Below are 18,413 nucleotides of genomic sequence, written 5' to 3' on the forward strand. Positions count from 1 at the left end.
CGATTATTATTTGCAAAAGTTCATTTTAACAGAGGGTTAAAAAAAATTCCAATCCCAACCCTAGATGTAGGTAATACACACTCTCTCAATGTATGTAATCTTTATCTAGACAGCTGAGCCAAACAGATCCTGAAGTAGATAACTGACTCCCAATTTTATTAATAGTTGAATTAGGTGTTAAAGCAGTTGATCTCGTGTTCAGGGTTGCTTGATAACTACAGGTGTGTTGGAACTGAAGTCTAGGACAGTAGCTCTCCATGCAGGGATGGAGACCCCTTGTCTATTAGCCTGGCTAACGCCAGACCCAATTCTCGTTGAGACTTGGGTCTGGGAACCACATGTGCATTTTCTCGTATTTGAGGCGTGGTTTACGAATGCCCGGCGCCGTTTATTGGGTGCTAAGAATGTCTATCAAATGCGCCTGTACGTAGCTCATAGCCAATCGTTTCCATTATACCAGATGACGTATGTAGAGTGACAGAAATTAGACAAGGAAGAAGACGATGGGTAAGATATTTTTGTGTAAACAATGACGTTCAGCGACTATTGCCGTTTGTGCAAGATAAACATGAGGGTCGAAGCAGGGTTTGTTTATATGGATATAAACAAACTGCTTAGTTGTGTCGCATAGATGTCGTCATCGTCTTGCTGCTCCCTCCCCGTTCTGTGATTGGTTCCCTAGATGAGGCAAAAATCTGGTCCATGGTATCCAGACTGCCTTTCAGCGTGAATAAAATCGCGCTGCGCAAAGGCAGTATGGGGAAACCCAGGCTACTTGTCTATACAAATCTCATGATCTTTTTGGTTTCTTCTTCTACACACTGCAGTAGAGCAAGGGTTCCCAACCATGTTCCCATTTCATGTTTTACAGTCTGCACTTTCTGTTTCTCTCCCTTATCTGACATACACCCGCTTCAGGTCTTGCAGTCTATGAGCTGATGAGTGGAATCAGGGGTTTATGAGGAAGACATAACATGTGCAGTGGTGGGAACTCTCCTGGATGTTATAAATATTCTCTTTGGTAAAGAAGTTATTAAGACAATTATCACAAATGATGAAGAAATGGCAGGTCAGGTGGGACAAATGTGGAAGAAAATATTAGTGTACAGAAATCTATTAATGCGCAGGATGTGATTAGAAGGAACAGAAGGGAGGAATTTATTGTATCCAAGTGATGGATTTTATTTGATTGTTATTTTCAATGCAATAGCCTACTTCTTATTGCTATTTATTAAAATCACCGCCTGTTAAATAGAACATTACAATCTTACTGTTTAAAGTATCTTATAAATATTCAAAAACTTTTGACTTGTAGTGTATATCAAACATTGAATAAACTTATAGTTATTATGCACCAGTGGCCCTTTTTGGGAAATTATGGGAAGCCAAAGTATTCATAAACGCCTGGCCAGGCGTCTGGTCGTACATTGATACGATAAAAGCGCGCGTTCTTAATGTGCTCATGGAAAGTACCAAAACGCGCGTCCTCGACGTATGATCTGCTATTTTGCACGCTTTTGACGCGCGCTTATTGTAACAAAAATGGGCGTCGAAAGCGTGTGAGGTATTTATGTCCTTACAATGTGGTTTCTTGTATTGTCATTAAACCCAAGCAAAACAGCATGAAATTATCGATGGCAAATTTGACAGAGGAGAGGATTATAATTGGTGAGTTATTATAACCCAGTATAGTTATCAATTAGCCTAGGTAAAATAAAAAGAAAGAAAAAAGAATAAGAAGAAAGAAAGAAAACAGACAATTGTGCATGAAAACATGAAACTTTTCATTAAAATGATCGTGGGGGGATGACAGTGGATAAATATAGCTGTGTCTTCGGCCTAAAGTTTGTAAGGTTGTAAGCTTTGAACGCTCAGTTGGAGGCTTGGAGCCAATAAAATACACCACATTCTTGATCAGCTTGGCTTATGCTGCAGATAGCAGTGGGCCAGTGGCTATGCCAAACTTCTTCTCTGAGGTGTAGCGTTGTTGCTGTAGTGCTGGGCTCTTCCCAATGAGATTGACACGATGATCGTTTCTGTCTGCAAGTGTATTTTTGCCTCAGAAGTATTTTAGTAACAAGAAAACGGTTTCACGTTCACTGTTTATTTCAGCACCTCGACAGTCCCCTAATCCCTTCGTTCGAGACACATCTCAACACATCACATCCAGTTGTAATTTCGGTAATTTTCGGTAACACTTTACAATAAGGTGTCATACATTATTTAACTACATTAGTTCACATGAACTAATAATGAACTGCACTTCTACAGCATTTATTGATCTTGCTCATGTTAATTTCAACGTTTAGCCTACTAATAATTATTAGAATCAAAAGTTGGATTTGCTAACATTACTTAATGCACTGCGAACTAACAGGGTACTAAAAGGGCACACTTCTCAGATTATTAAAGAAGTGAAACAAAGTTGTAAAAGTAAAGTTTAAAAAAGTTATAGAAGTTTAGGTTTATGAACATTTAAAATATATAAAATACATATTGTTGTATTTTATATATATTTACAACAAATTTTCAACTCTAAAGCTTCAAGAAAATCAATGCGAAATATCTGAACAAGTTCTGGGACAGATTTTAGGTTGATGTCTCAATAAATGAGCTTTAGGGATGATTTTTTTTTTTTGCGCAGTACCAAAGTTTTCCACTAGATGTCATCGAGACTCCACCGATGACTCTTCCATTTCCACATAGCCTACCGGTATGTTTTTTTTAGTGATCCGAACCTTATATTTCCATACTATTCAAAATATTACTGTATGAAGTAAACATCCTATAGTTAGGGCAGTAATGTTAATATTTGATTTGATATCTAAAACACATAAAAACGTACGGAAAGAATCAAAGCGCGCGCAAATGGCATGGCAACTGATGACTAAGCTCACAGTTACAAAATAAATAAATAAATAAAACTAAATAAATAAATAAACAAATTTATTTTGTTTATTTAAGCTAAACTAAATAAATAAATAAATTGAAATGATGTCTGATTGTAGGCTATGTTTAAAATCTAGTGGCTTATGTTAAAATGTCATGTTATTAAGTGTTAGTTTGTCCAGGAGATTGCAGCCATCTTTCACTAGATTATGGCTCGTTTTTCATGTTACCACCATGAATTAAAATTTTTACATATTTACAGTAGGTAACCTAACGTTGCCAGTAGGTCTAATAATGAAATTAAGGCAAATAATTAAAAAATGGTTAGACTAAAACATGAATGAAGTGAGTGATATTACATGTTTTTAAAAAATCATGATGTTACAAAATCACATTTTACTGCCTTATGAAAAGAAAATAAATTTCCCTATTTAAGAATTATCAATATATTAAATGGTTTAACAGTATATTTGAAAATATACAGAATAATATATTGTGTTAATATATGACAATATATTGAATAATACATAAGGAGTTTTCATATATTTAAAAATGTGAGACAATATATTTACTAATGTATCATTATGTATGTCATTTTATATTCAGTAATACACTTCATAATATATACACAGGGATTAAAGTTCTCCGTCGCTACGAGAGTCTACGACGGATTTCCATCAATATCAGGGTTCCCATTGGGATCAGGTGTCTTGCTCATTGACACCTCGACACTTGGTCAAGTGGAACCGGGGATTGAACCACCAACCTTCCGGTTAGTAGACAACCTACATGAACCACTGAGCCACTGCCACATATATAGAGGACTTCTCCTCTCCTCTTCTCCTCCAGCCTCCACTCTAGTGTCATTCTCCAGCGTCTTGTCTCCATTCTCCTTCTTGTGATTCCCTTCGTGTCTCCAGAGATCCTGCATCCCATCCTTCCATGCCTTCATCTATCCATCCACATTCCTGTAAGAAGTTACATTCCATTTACTGCCAGCACCACACTCTCCAATTCAGCATTGCACTTACCACTCACCTGCTCAGTTGTTGTCCAAATAAACCTGATTGTCTAATCTCTGTCTTGTGAGTCTGATTCCGTAACACTCTTGCTATATTAACATCCCCATTCGACACACGATCACACTTGAGTTGATCACCTCCCAATTTACAATTGTCTCCCATCCCCATCTCTACTCTCTCTCATAATGAGATTCCCTGAAATTCACCCAAAAATCTATTTGGTTTAATGTGAACAATGATCATACAACACTATACACTTTCCATACCAAACAGGAGAAAAGAAAGAAAAAAAATCAGAAAGATAAAGGATTTCCTGTATTGAAATGAAGGTGGGCTCATTCTTTCAAAAACTAAACACAAAAAGACAAATACACATGTACAGAATTAGTCAGAATTATTTGCCCCCTTGGTAAATATGATCAAAGATGGCTGTAAAAAATAAATCTGCATTGTTAATCCTTTTGATATTATATTTTAAAAATTAGCAAAAATCTAACCTTTCATTGAAGTAAAATAGTTGAAAGTGGGTGGAAAATCACATTATGAAATAAATGTTTTTCTCCAAAACATGTTGGGAACAATTATTTGCCACCTTTTATTAAATATGTTTGCAACCTCCTTTTCCCAAGATAACAGCTCTGAGTTTTCTCCTATAATGCCAGATGAACACCAGATAAGAGATCAGAGACCATTCCTCCATACAGACTCTCTCCAGATCCTTCAGATTCCCAGATCCATGTTGGTGCTTCTCTTCAGTTCAGCCCACTCATCTTCTATAGGGTTCAGGCCAGGGACTGGGATGGCCATTGCAGATCTTGGTTTTGTGCTGTGACCCATTTTTTATTTTATTTTGATATTTGTTTTTGGATCACTGTCCTGTTGGAAGATCCAAACATGGCCCGTTATAAGATTTCTAGCACAGTCTGTTAGGTTTCGATTTTTTATCTGTTGGTATTTGATCCAATCCATAATGTATCTGAACAAGATGTCCAGGACCTCTGGCAGAAAATTAGGCCCACAGCATTAAAGATACAGCAGAGTATTTCATTTTACACACGGGGTACTTTTATCCTTTTGTGCACCAAACCCATCTTAAAGTGTTTGCTGCCAAAAAAGCTTTTTTTGCTGTTGTTTCATCTGTCCATAAAACCCGTCCCGTTTGAAGTTCCAGTGGTGTCAGGTGCTTTTCAAACGTTCTATGGACAGATGAAACAAACAAACAAAAAGCTTTTTTGGCAGCAAACACTTAAGATGGGTTTGGTGCCCACAGGGATAAAAAAGTACCCTGTGTGTGGAATGAAATACTCTGCTGTATATTTAATGCTGTGGGTAAAACATAGATGGTTCAACAAATTCTTCTTGGTGGTTACTTAACTGGTCCAGTAACTTTAAAGTGTGCTTCATAAAACGAGTATATGTTAGGTTATACAATGACTCATGATAGTATTATTTATTGTAATTCTCATAGATTAATCATATAACTGTATGTAGGATTACTATTGGTGAATTAATTAGCATATCTGGCCAGAGGTTGTGGTTATATCTATGGATATGAATAATCTTACAAGCACATGCAGATCACCATAACTAAACTACAACAGAGGTTCGTGACTGAGCCCCTATAATGATTAAAGATGCAATTATTATTATTATTATAATTTTTTTTTTACAACACATGAAAAACAACTGGGATTTGATGCTGGTTAGTTTAATTTCAGATAGTAGCAGATGCTGGAAGAATAACTTATCTTAGACCTTGCACATAAATTCGAATTTTCTGAAATGGTGATAAAAGTGTCTTACCTTGAAATCTTAAAAAAACATATTTTGTATGCATTAGCATGAGGTAGTTTTTAAACCAGCATTCACAAAACATGAGACACATTGTCATTTTATATTAAATCCAATCCATTGAATAATATAATACAAGTGGAGACTCTCGGAACAGAACGGAAATGACAGGTACATAAACTAAATGGAAGTGCACTCAACCAATGTGTACAGTGTTCAGATGAATAAATGACCATGTTTACATGCACACTGCTTTAGTTTTAATGTCCATATATGCTTCACAGCTCATGTATGTACCAAAATCATATTCAAATAAACAAAGACATATATTCATTTTTAATTCATTTGAATAATTCTGTACAGTAATTTATTGATTTTTTCTTCAATATCTTGACTTTTTCAAGGTATTCTTCAATGTTTTAATCTGCCTCACTGGCCTCACTTTATTAGGTACACCTGTTCAACTGCACATTAACGCAAATATCTAATCAGCCAATCACATGGCAGCAACTCAATGCGTCTGAGTTGACGCTCAAAGGCATCTAGACATGGTCAATATGATCTCCTGAAGTTCAAACTGAGCATCAGAATGGGGACGAAATATTTGTTTAGTGACTTTGAACATGGTTGTCTGAGTATTTCAGAAACTGCTGATCTACTGGGATTTACACACAACCATCAGTAGGGTTTACAGAGAATGGGCAGACAAAGAGAAAATGTCCAGTGAGAGGCAGTTCTGTGGGTGAAAATGCCTTGTTGATGCCAGAGGTCAGAGGAGAATGGCCAGACTGGTTTGAGTTGACAGAAAGGTAACAGTAACTCGAATAACCACTTGCTACAACCGAAAAGTATGCAGAAGTATCATGCCCTCCTAATCATCCCCATACACTGATTGGCTTCATCACTGTCTCCTCTCCACCAGTAAGCTGGCGTGTGGTTTGGCACCAGTAAGCCATACTGCACCAGTAAGCTGGTGTGTGGTGGGCGTTCTGGCGCAGTATGGCTGCCGTCGCATCATCCAGGTGATGCTGCACACTGGTGGTGGTTGATTCCCCCTTCCATGTAAAGCGCTATATAAATGTAACAAATGATTATTACTAGAAAAGCATCTCTGAACACACAACTCGTAGAAGCTTGAAGCAGACGGACAACAGCAGCTGAAGAACACACCGGTGTCACTCCTGTCCGCTGAGAACTGGAAACTGAGGCTACAATTCACACGGGCTCACCCAAACTAGATAATAGAAGATTGGAAAAACATTTCCTGGTCTGATGAGTCTCGATTTCTGCTGGGACATTCAGATGTTAGGGTACAAATTTGGCCTAAACAACATGACACCGTGGATCACAAACCTCAAATAATCGAATAATAATGATGAGTTCACTAAACTCAAACCTCCACAGTCTCCAGATCTCAGTCCAGTAGAGCAGCTTTGGGATGTGAAGGAACAAGAGATTCGCATCATGGTCGATAAACCTCCAGCAACTGCGTGATGCTTTCATGACAATATGGATCAAAATCTCTAAAGAATTTTTCCAGCACCTTGTCTTTTTATGCCACAAAGAATTAAGGCAGTTCTGAAGACAAAAGTGGGTTTAACCCGGTACTAGAAAGATGTACCTAAAAAAGTGGCCAGTATATGAACTGTGGGTACTTCAAATGAATTATTTACATGAAACAGAATTTCGATTAATATTTATAAATCTTTATAAATCAAATGCAGATTATTCCGATTCTGAATATGAGCACATTGCAGTGAAAGCCATGGTTTGACGCACGGGCATGTTTCGTTGTAAAGCATGTGTTTACACACGCCAATCTGTGATTGGCTGAACGTGATGATAGGACGTGGCGTAATACATTACTGCAACTATAAATAGACTTTGTCTTCAGAAGCCGCATGTGTTTGCAAAACAAAATGTCTGTGTGTGATGTGTGTGACAGGAGCAGGGCCAGCGCCACAAGGGGGCAAAAGGGTTGTGATCTGATTTGCATCGACCATCAATATTTGCATTTTTGTAATAAGAGAGTATTGCCTGGTGGCTAATGGCTGGCAAGTGATGTCACACACATGGTTTCAGAAACATATAATAAATAAATATGGCTTGGATGCTACAAAGACTAAGATGAAAGCTAAAAGATGCTTGTCCAATCTACAATAGTAACATTCCTATCCACATCTTCTGTGGCAACCAGTGTTATGCGGTCTGCAGAAGACACGATGGAGAGTGAAAGTTTATGACTCCTGTAATTGTAAAGTTATAAATTCTTGAATGCATTTTTTATACTGTTGCTCGGTGTGACTCTGAGGGTGAGGGTATTGACCGGACTGACCAAGAGCTCCCTCAGACTCTCTCATCTCCTCGCTCATCTTGGCCAGGCGTAACCTTAGAGTCGAAGGATAGAAAAACAATATTTGAAGTTAGGATCCATCACACATTGGCATTGGCTTTTAAAAAAATTCTTTGATAAAGAAGCAGGCAGTTGAATTATGAGACGTACAGAGTGACAATGTCTGCATTGGCGGCCTCCACTGCAATGGACAGCGGACTTCTGTTATCAGCGTCCACAGTGTTTTGCTTGGCCCCTCGTTTTAGGAACAGACATACTTGACTGACACCACATCAACACAGGAAAAGACTGTTAGTTATTTTAATAAGTCCAAATAAAAACATAGCAAATTAGGGCAGTCAAAAGATTCATTTAATTGAACATATAGTTCTTTATTTGTAGTTTTGTTTTTTATTTATTAGGGATGTAAAAATTACCAGTACTTCAAGATCCAAATTAAAAATGTAATAAAAATGTAATGTTACTTGGACTCAATTCAGTGCCCATGTGCTGTCACTGCAGTCTCAAATGCAATACAGACATAACTCTAGTGTCCAGTTTCACAGACTAGTCTTAAGTCCCAGACTAAAATGCATGTTTGAGCTGTTTTACCTCAAAGCAACTTGCACTGACATATGGCAGGGCCTTTGTTTTGTCTCAAGAAGCACACCAGTAATGTTTTTTTTCTAAGCCATGTTAATAAAAGCTACTTGAATGTCCCAATAGACCTAATAATAGACCTATTATTTGTGAAAATAGTAAGCAGTAAACTGCTAAATTCAATTGTCTCATTTCTCTCTGCATTTTAAAAATCTTTAGGATCCGAAAGATATGTTATTAATTTGCGATATATGCAAAATTATGTATGGAAACGGCTCAAGGGCAGATTTTTTAGTGATACAACAAAACTTATGCGACAAAGCTTCTTTTTGTTTTAGGGATGATGTTATTATGCACACCCTTTTATAATGGGAGTATTATAAACGGTAACATCTTTGATGATCCTGGAACAACACTGCAATCAACCAATCAGATTTGAGGGACAAGTTTACAGTTTGTCAAATTTAGGCTTACAACCAGGGTCAAGTGCTCTACATCAGTGTTATTAATCTGTCATTTCCATCTAATTTTAGTGATTACTTAAGGGTAGGGATATGGTTATGATTACATTTTCAGACAGGACTGTTGTTCCAGGATCAGCAAAATATGTTGACCCAGGAACTCTGCAAAATAAGGACGTGCATTATCACAGTTGCAAATAGTTGTGCTGCTTAATGGATTCTCTGATAAACAGAACATGTAAAGAACAGCATTTATTTGAAATCTTTTAGAACATTATCAATGTGATTTTTGATCAATTAAATCTATCTTTGCAGAATAAAAGTATACATTTATTTTTAAAAATCATAGTAATCCCAAACGTTTGAACAGTAAAGTATATATTTGTCATTATATTTAGCTGAGTGCCTTTAAAACATTTACTGCATTATCTATTGTACATCATAATTATGTTTTTTTAGCTTTTGAAAAGTTATAGATATATAACTACCCAGTATGACCCAGTATGGTGGCATGATGCAGTGGTCCTCTGCCACGAACGTCCTGCTGGTCCACACTGGCAGCATTTTGAAGTAGGAACTCGCAGGTGATCAGAGAACCCTGAACACACAAATATATAAAGACATATTCAGTAGAAGTTTAAGTTCAACAAGTAGTGTTTAACAGTACTTTAACCGAACTACTGCATGCAACTGCCAACAGGTCCCTGATGTATTGTCAGTTGTCCCACAAGTACCTACCCCTTGTACGGCTTGCATTAGTGGAGTCCGATTGCTGTCTTCCCCATTGACCCAGTTGACATCAGCTCCATGAGCCAGTGCCTGCACCATGTCTGTAAGGCTGCAGGCACAGGACGCCCAGTACAGAAGACTACCAGCAGAGGAATCCGTCAGCTCAGAGAACACAGTAGGACGGTCTGCCTGACTCATGGACATGGGTGACTCAGACTCTTGGAGCTCTGAAACACAATAACACAAAATATCAATGGTATTTTAAAAAGCATTGAGTCTTGGCCCCGGAAATGTTGCCATGATAGAAAAAAGCATTGACTTTTTGCAGTCACATTATTTGATAGATTTACCTCTAAATACATATAATTTTATAAATACTCAAATTTTCCCTCTAATTTTAGGGATTACGTATGGATACTTTTTTAGTATAAACAGAAAAAAGGTAGCACTTTATTTTATAGTCAAGTCACATTTATTTATATAGCGCTTTATAACTTTTGGCAGATTATTAGCTTAAAAAACAAACAAAAAACCTGTAAAATACTATTTAATGTTGCAAAATTCATCAATTATGAAACAAATTCAATTTAAGCTGTGAAACAGTTCTAAAGAAGGCAATAGTGTCCAGCTCAAGTCAATTCAATGTTGAATCATGTCAGCTCAATAACAGTGTCAGTGTTGCAAAGTTCATCATTTGTGAAACAAATTTGATTCAGTAATAAAGCTGCACTACAAAAGACAACTAAAGTCATTATTATTCAGCACAATTTAGTTCAATGGTAATTCAATTCAGTACAATAACTGTCAATGTTCATCAATTTGTCAGGGCTAGGCTGTGGTCTTATTTTTGGCCACTAGAGGCCCCCATTGCTTTTCTTGTTGGTTTTCCATCTCTGTTATGATGTTCGAGTATGAAGGTAGAAGGCAACACTGAGCTGTGATTTAAACATGGGAAGTGACGGTTAATCAGGAAGGAATGGATGAGATGGATGAAGGTACAGAGGGAACTTTGAATAATGTTGGATGGCAGATAGTCAATAGGAAAGATAAAAGGAAAAAAAAAAATCATGAAGTAAGCTCTACAGACATCAACACCAATACTGGAGCAAAAGTATTAAAGGTTAAAAGAGAACAATAGGCTATGTGAGAAATGAAGTGAAAAACAGTGCTTAATTAATTGTTTCTATAGTGATATATTTTTCTTCCAAGTATTTTTGTTTCTATTTTCTGTTCTACTATACGTTTGCTGAGCAACTAATCACTTCTGCTATGAATATCAGGAACTGTGTTAGAGATTTCTTTGTCACTCCTCTCATTCTCAGGCATTCTAACTGTACTTAAATTGCCATGACTGGGCGTTGATGACTTGCCTTCTCTTAATTGCTTCTGCATGTGAGATCACTTGTCACTTTAATGTTCTGAATCTTTACTGCTCTTTTCTTTACATTACCTTCCTCACACGCAGCACTACGCTCTCCCCCGCAGTTACTTTGTTCCTTCTCCACACACTCCATACTGATGTTGCATAGCATTACACCATCCAGAATTACACCACAACCATCACATTTCTTTGACAACTAACTCTCTGGAGTGGTGGAATATACTCTCTTACTGGGTAGCTCATACACCCCATTACTCTAAATGTACACTATAGAAACAATTAATGAAGCACTTAGAGCAGGACCTGCAGGCTCACACATGCCCAGTTGGGGAAAGATTGAATCTAATACAGTGGAACAGAAGCCTTATTGCAAACGGACAAGAGTTTAAGATGTTTTTTGATGAATTAGGAAAGAACCCTGAAGCTACTGTATATGTATACAATATTTACAGTGTACGTAAGGATAGGGAAACAGAAAATGGTCTCACAAAACAAGGCCTGCATTTGAATGAGAAAGAGAATAATAAGGCTGAGGCAGTATAGAAATTTGGCCAGATAATAGCATTACTGTGATTCATAACTTAATAAAGATATACTTGAAGATATTGGGAGCTCAAGTAATCATAAGGTAATATGGTGTGATGAATACCACGCTCATAATACAGAAGGGTGCTCATGCTCATAATACATGAACTGTACAGATTTTAATGAAAGTACAATTAAGGAATGTTAGATGAACAAGGATTGATTCACCTTAATGATGGTAATGGTACAATGGTTACACGGTCAAGAATCAGTAATATCTTACATTAGTTTCTGAACATATGGCTGCAAGTACTATGCAGTCATGAAGGAGTCAGCTATTACCAGTGATCCCTACTGTACTATTGGAAAAGAGGTACAGATCAAATATATTCAGATGGAATCTAATGAATGTAGTTGGGAAGAAATTTTAAATAGAATGTAGTAATAGATCAAATCAATTAAGTGAACTAGATGCGGAAATAAAAGGATATAACGCCATAATCTGTAGTGTTATACACAGCGATATAGATAACTGGGAAGGCATCAAAGTCAAAGAGAAGCAAACAAAGAAAGGAATAATGCATTTAGAAAAGTTAAATCAACATTTGCTTTTTGTGATCTTGCTCGATATAAAAGCCAAAGCAACAGTGTGAAGAACTACAAGAGCTGCAAAGAGAAAATATTGGAAGGTTTTTAATTCTATGGGAAACAAAGGTATCTGACATCTGGGATATGATAAGGAAATTGGGAGGAATTAGGAAAAACAACCGGTACTTAAATATGAAGAAAAAATTGCTATAAGTACTAAGTACTAGCCAAAGCATTTGTTAAGATCTATAGTAATGATAAACTATCAGAAGAGGAAAGGAGTTTTAGGGAGATAGATAAAAAAGAAAACCCAGGGGCCGTTCACAAAACATTCTTAACACTAAGAGCTCTCCTAAAAAGCAGTAAAAGTTCTTAGGTACGAACGTATTCACAAAACTGATGAGACCAACTTTTACTAAGGAATAAAGAGAAGTAAGAGAAAGGTTGACCTCTATGCACACAGTGATTGATTGATGCGGTCTCTGTCAGTGATTTAGTCATAGAAATATTGTAGAATGAGGTAGCATGTTGCCATATTCAAATAAAGATTTTTAAATGTAGGCTAAGTGTCACTTATTAAACAAGTATATTGTCAGCCTCACATGTGTCTGCATCTCGAGAGATTGCGAAATTCAAGCGAAAAATTATGTTTTATAAACAAAGATTTGGGAGGAGCACGTACAAATGGTCTATCTAATCAGCTGAAGATATATAGGCTATATATACACAGCCAACTCACCTATTTACCTCAACTGTTTTCTGCATCTCTCCGCCACCCCGACTCCTCACTTTTGGTTCCTATTCCCAGCCGGGGATATGGGGCGGCACTCTGGGTTTGGCCTAAATTCCAAGCTTGAATCTTTCATTTGAAAGCCACATTTTTAGCATCTGTAAAAACGCATTTTTCCATCATAAAATATATCTAAATTACGATATATGCTCTCAATGACACATGCAGAAAAGTTAGTTTGCGCATTCACAATCTCAAGGCTAGATTATTGTTATGCTCTACCGGGTTGCATGCATTGGCCTGCATGCTTAGGTATTGTTCATTTGGGAGTCACACTTGTGTTGTTTGTGGTCAAAATGTGAAATGCAACTTTTTTTAATTTCCAGTAAAATCAATTATTATTTTTGTTCAATACTATTTTTTCTTTTGTATTTTGAGATAATTTCATGGTTCTAATTAAAACAATATATATATTTATAATATATATATAAAAAATATATAAAAATATATATATATTTTTTATTACTTTTAAATTAAAGCAGTATTTTATGTTAAACAATGCCTTTAAAATCAATCCATCAGGTGGAAGTAAAAAAAGAAAAACACACCAGTTAATGTGTAATTTGTGTTTTTACTGCATTGAGGCTGAAATATTGATTTATTTCCCGGTAAACTCTTGATATATTTTTGAGTGTCATTGCAGTACAGTTTTCTGCACCGTGGATGATTTGTAGATTGTACACACAAAACATTCTCTGTATTTTCATATTTTGATGTATTTCCCATTCATTTCCTATGGTGGTCAAACAAAACAAGTGTTGAATATTTTTTACGACTATTAAGCTTTTATCGAATTAAGTTCACACATTTTTTTGTGGTCTGCCATAAAAGTAATACAATTATGTACCATTCCGATGAAGAAGCGATTTTTTTAATTTTCAGTCTAAAATGACCGAACAACAGAAAAAAACTTCCAACTGGTCCAACTGAGTCCTTACTAGAAACAGGAAGTAAGACCATATTAGCCCGTTTCTGTCAACATCGCATGCATTTTAAAATCTTGCTAATTACTTAAAGCTGCAGTCGACAAGATTTTTTTTTTATCATATTCACTGAAACTGACACTATGCTCAGACAGAACAACATAAATCAGCATGTTTTAGAAAAAAACCCGCTTCTACCTCCACCTTGAGCATGAGAGTTGTAAACATTAAACATTTTGGCTAAGTCCACTCAATCTACCAGACTTGTTGACTGTAGCTTAAAAAGGCACTAAATGGTTTAGCGCCAATGGTTTACTTGAGCGAGCTGTTAATGCATCATAGTCCTTCACATGTATTGCAATCTCAAAATTTTGGCCAGTTGATAATACCTAGAATATCAAAACCAAATGCAGGCAGTAGATCCTTTTCCTAGCACCCAAACAGTCTTCCTAGCCTAGCAGACACACTCTGTCAGTTTAGATCAAGGCTAAAAACACATCTCTTTAACCTGGCATACAGATAACACCATTACATTTCTATAATTCACATCCATTAAAGAATTGTTATAGGCTGCATAAATGAGGTCAACCGAAAACACTTCCCATAACACCCGATGTACTTGTTCAGGGATGAACTGGGGCTAAAAAACGTTCTCCACAGGCCCATCATCGGCCATTCGCCCCTATTCATGCACGACAGACACTAGCCAGGATGTCCTGATACTATGCCACAATACTGCAGCCTATCAGACAAGGTATTCATCTCAAAACCAATGATGATTGGGGTTGTGTTTATTAATGAAGCCTTAGCCTTCAAATAAAAACAAAAAATGTACAATGTCATTACATCTGCATTGAAAATAAAATACAAATAATGAAATGTCACTGGCTACAGAAACCCCAAATTACACAAACTTGTAATTATAAAACATATAGTTACTATATACTATAAGTTATAACTATTCAAATATAAATGTAAGCAAATGAAACAACTGTCTATTTCTGCAGATATCTATATTCGTCATTCAAAAAGGGAAACCGACGCTGCAGGCTGCAGATACATAAACCATTGTTTTGAATATCAATTTTGCTAAACACTTTCTTTATTCCACTCTGCTCATGTTAATATTGAAATATTTGCCAAGGAACACTCAGGTAAGATGACGTAACATTAGATCAGCCTTCTATCTGTACTGTTTTCACTTCTTTGCTCACTGTTTTGCTATAATATTTTGTGCACTGACTATTTACTAAACTGAACAGCCAATCAGAGTTCCCTCTTTCACCAACGGCCCGACGGCGATTCAACATGTCGAATCGGCCTAAAAAACCCAGACGGCGTCAGATTAGAGCCAACAGTGCGGAACACACCGGGAAAACTATGTCAGCCGACGCTCAAAAGCGGTCCGACGTTGACCAATGGCCGATTGTCTTTGTGTGTCCTGAGCTTTAGACTTTTTTAAATGCCGATGGCCCTTGGTTGGATGGCCGTTCTGGACTTTTCCGGAATGCACAGATCGCCAGTCCGTCCCTGTACTTATAACATCCTAAGAAGAATTGCATCTAATTAAATATTAGTCTCTCTGGTTATCCTGAGGTTATCATAGTCAGCCATATCCAGATCTGTACCTAGACACAACCACAATTCAGCCCTGAATGTCAACAGAGATCCTGTCAACTAGACAATCCCCTGTGCAGACCTTGTTGACACGACAGCCATCGACACAGATTCTCAGCAAAGACCACAAGAACCAGACAAGTCCTCTGCACAGAAACTTTGACCAGCTTCGGTTCCATACTGGCATGATGAATCCGATCTTCAAGCAAAAGGAACTGGATGAAATATATGCTATCAATCCACAATTTGATTTCTGACTTGTGATGCAGCCTGAATCATAATCAAACCGTGTTCATTCATTTGCCAGAGGAGAACTGGCTCCCTGACTGAGCATGGTTTCTCCAAAGGTGTTTTCTCCATTTGGTCACCTGATAGAGTTTGGGGGTTCTGGCTTGCTAAATATTCAACAATATTATTGTTTTGACTGCACTGATACTATTGGATGAGAACTGTTTACACTACGTGTACTCACTCAGAGGCCCACACAGAAGAAGATTAGTAGTTGAATTAAGTTTTTTTTTTTTTTTTGCACACAAAAAGTATTCTTGTCGCTTGATAAACTTATGGTTGAGTCACTGTAGTCACTTGGACTATTTTAACAATGCCTTTAATAACTTTCTGGGTCGGCAAGTTTCAATTACAATAGAAGCCTATGGAGTAGTGAGACAGCTCTCAGATTTAATTAAAAAAAATATCTTAATTTGTGTTACGAAGATGAACGAAAGTCTTACGGGGTTGGAACAACATAAGGACGAGTAATTACTGACAGCATTTTCATTTTTGTGTGAACTAACCCTTTAAGCTAAACAATGACACTATTTCCTTTTCGAGCTGCTGTACAGCTGAAATGAACTCCATTTGCATAATTTAATCATTTTCCAGTTAACACTGTAACACTGTAAAGCTGCTTTGAAACAATCTTTTATTGTATAAAGCTCTACAGTATATAGATAAAGGTGACTTTTAGTGATGGGCGATTTCGAAACACTGTTTCATGAACCTTTAAAACCTTTACGAATCTTTTGTTTCGTATCATGGTTCGGAGCATGTATCGAACTTCCAGATTTCAGTAAAAAAGGCTTCGTTACGTCATAACTGTTTCGAAACATTTTGAAATTTCAATGATTTACCACTGGTGGGCGATCTCTGTGTGAACTAATGAATCATGCGGATTCATTGAGATCGCCCCCCAGCAGCGAACCATTGAAGTGTCTATAGATAATTTCCCTCTCGGCTGTTCCCTCTCTCTCTAATTACACTGCCCATATCAACTCTGTCTGAACACTGCTTCAGTTATGGTGACCACCATCAAACAAACCAAATGTGGGACGATTATAAGTTTGTGTGGGACAACGTGGGACATGTTACCAACACTAAAACATAACCTGAAACTGTTATATAATGTCTATCTAACTTAATAAAAACATGTCTTTATTTTACATGTCATTTAAATTCAGCATCACTGAGCCCAAAGGCAGCAGGCATCATGCAGATAACTATTTTTGAAACAGTTCTGACCAAGTCCAACTAAAATCCAACAAAATCAACAATGAACAAATAAAACAACATGAAATTAGATCATTGACAGTCTTATATATTAAACCAAAAACGTTCATATTTTTTAGAAAGGATGTTAACCTGCTGTGGTTAAAACAACCACAGCAGGCAACAAGTTGATCAATTCTGTAAAATTAAAATTATAATTGACCGAATTATCTATTCGTTTTCTGACAGGGAGCACATGGAACGAATCACGCTCCACCTTTTGATTGACAGCCGTCACAACTAGTGATCGTGTTTACTGCTTTCCTTTCAACCATTGGATAGGATTTAAATAACAGCTGTTTGTACTGATCAGTGTTGTGTTCCAGCTCTCTGTCCAGTTCTGCTTTGCCCAGCCTGAGGTTTTCCTGACAGCCATACCCATACTCTTTACACGTCTCAGCTCGGCTTGTGGCTGCAGGTCCAGAGTGATCTCTGGTTATTGACTTCTTTCCTGGCCCTGACCTCACTCTTGGGTTTGTCCTCTGGACTGGCCTCCTGGCTCCAACTTTAGCCTGGCCCTGATATTCCTCTGAGGGATGGAGTTCATTCTGGGACTCAATGGCCTGCAGGCTCATTTGCCTTTTGTTTCTGACTTAAATTCATACTAATCAGTGGCGGGCCGTGCATTTCGCACCTAGGCCTTCAGTGATGTCCACCCTGAATTAAGAACTTTTAATAGTGTAGTAGTGTTCAGGTTATGACCGATGTGTTTAGCAAATACACACTTGCGGTGCCGACTAAGGACCAGAGGGCAGAAACGGTAGCCCAGACCTTAGTAATCGAGTGGTTCTATAAGTTTGGGGTTCCCAGTCGTCTCCAAACTTTGAGTCTCTCTTGCTCCGCCAGCTTTGCAGCCTGTATGAAGTAGGTAAGTCTCGCACTACACCCTATCATCCAGGAGGTAACGGCCAGTGCGAGCGCTTTAATCGAACTTTGCATAATCTGTTGCGCACACTGCCTGTTTCCAGAAAGAGGGACTGGGTGTCTTGTCTTCCTCAGCTCCTCTTTTCTTATAATACCACCCCTCACCAAGCCACGGGAGAATCTCCACATTTTTTAATGTTTGGTCAAGAACCCCGATTGCCCGTTGACTTCCTGTTGGGTGGGGTACAGGAACCAGTGGCAGGGACGGTGTGTGAATGGATCATCGCACATCAGACCAGGCTGCGAGTGGCGTTTGAGGGAGCACGGGAACGTTTACATATGGTAGCCGCAAAGCG

At 37.5% G+C, this 18,413-nt stretch overlaps 1 protein-coding gene across 2 annotated transcripts in view; it reads right to left on the reverse strand.

Annotated features, from left to right (window-relative positions):
- Positions 1-5,943: 5,943 nt before the first annotated feature.
- acap2a (ArfGAP with coiled-coil, ankyrin repeat and PH domains 2a) overlaps positions 5,944-18,413 on the reverse strand; it is a 60,272-nt gene continuing 47,802 nt past the window's right edge. For both annotated transcript variants that reach the window (XM_079614263.1, XM_079614262.1), the window contains 4 exons: positions 9,834-10,051; positions 9,584-9,693; positions 8,206-8,316; positions 5,944-8,090 (listed from right to left, as the gene is read on the reverse strand). In XM_079614263.1, the coding sequence (XP_079470389.1) occupies positions 7,940-8,090; positions 8,206-8,316; positions 9,584-9,693; positions 9,834-10,051 (590 nt within the window). In that variant the 3' untranslated portion in view covers positions 5,944-7,939. The remainder of the gene's footprint in view (positions 8,091-8,205; positions 8,317-9,583; positions 9,694-9,833; positions 10,052-18,413) is intronic.

This window comes from Phoxinus phoxinus (assembly GCF_949152265.1).
Source record: "Phoxinus phoxinus genome assembly, chromosome: 5".
Taxonomy (NCBI): domain Eukaryota; kingdom Metazoa; phylum Chordata; class Actinopteri; order Cypriniformes; family Leuciscidae; genus Phoxinus; species Phoxinus phoxinus.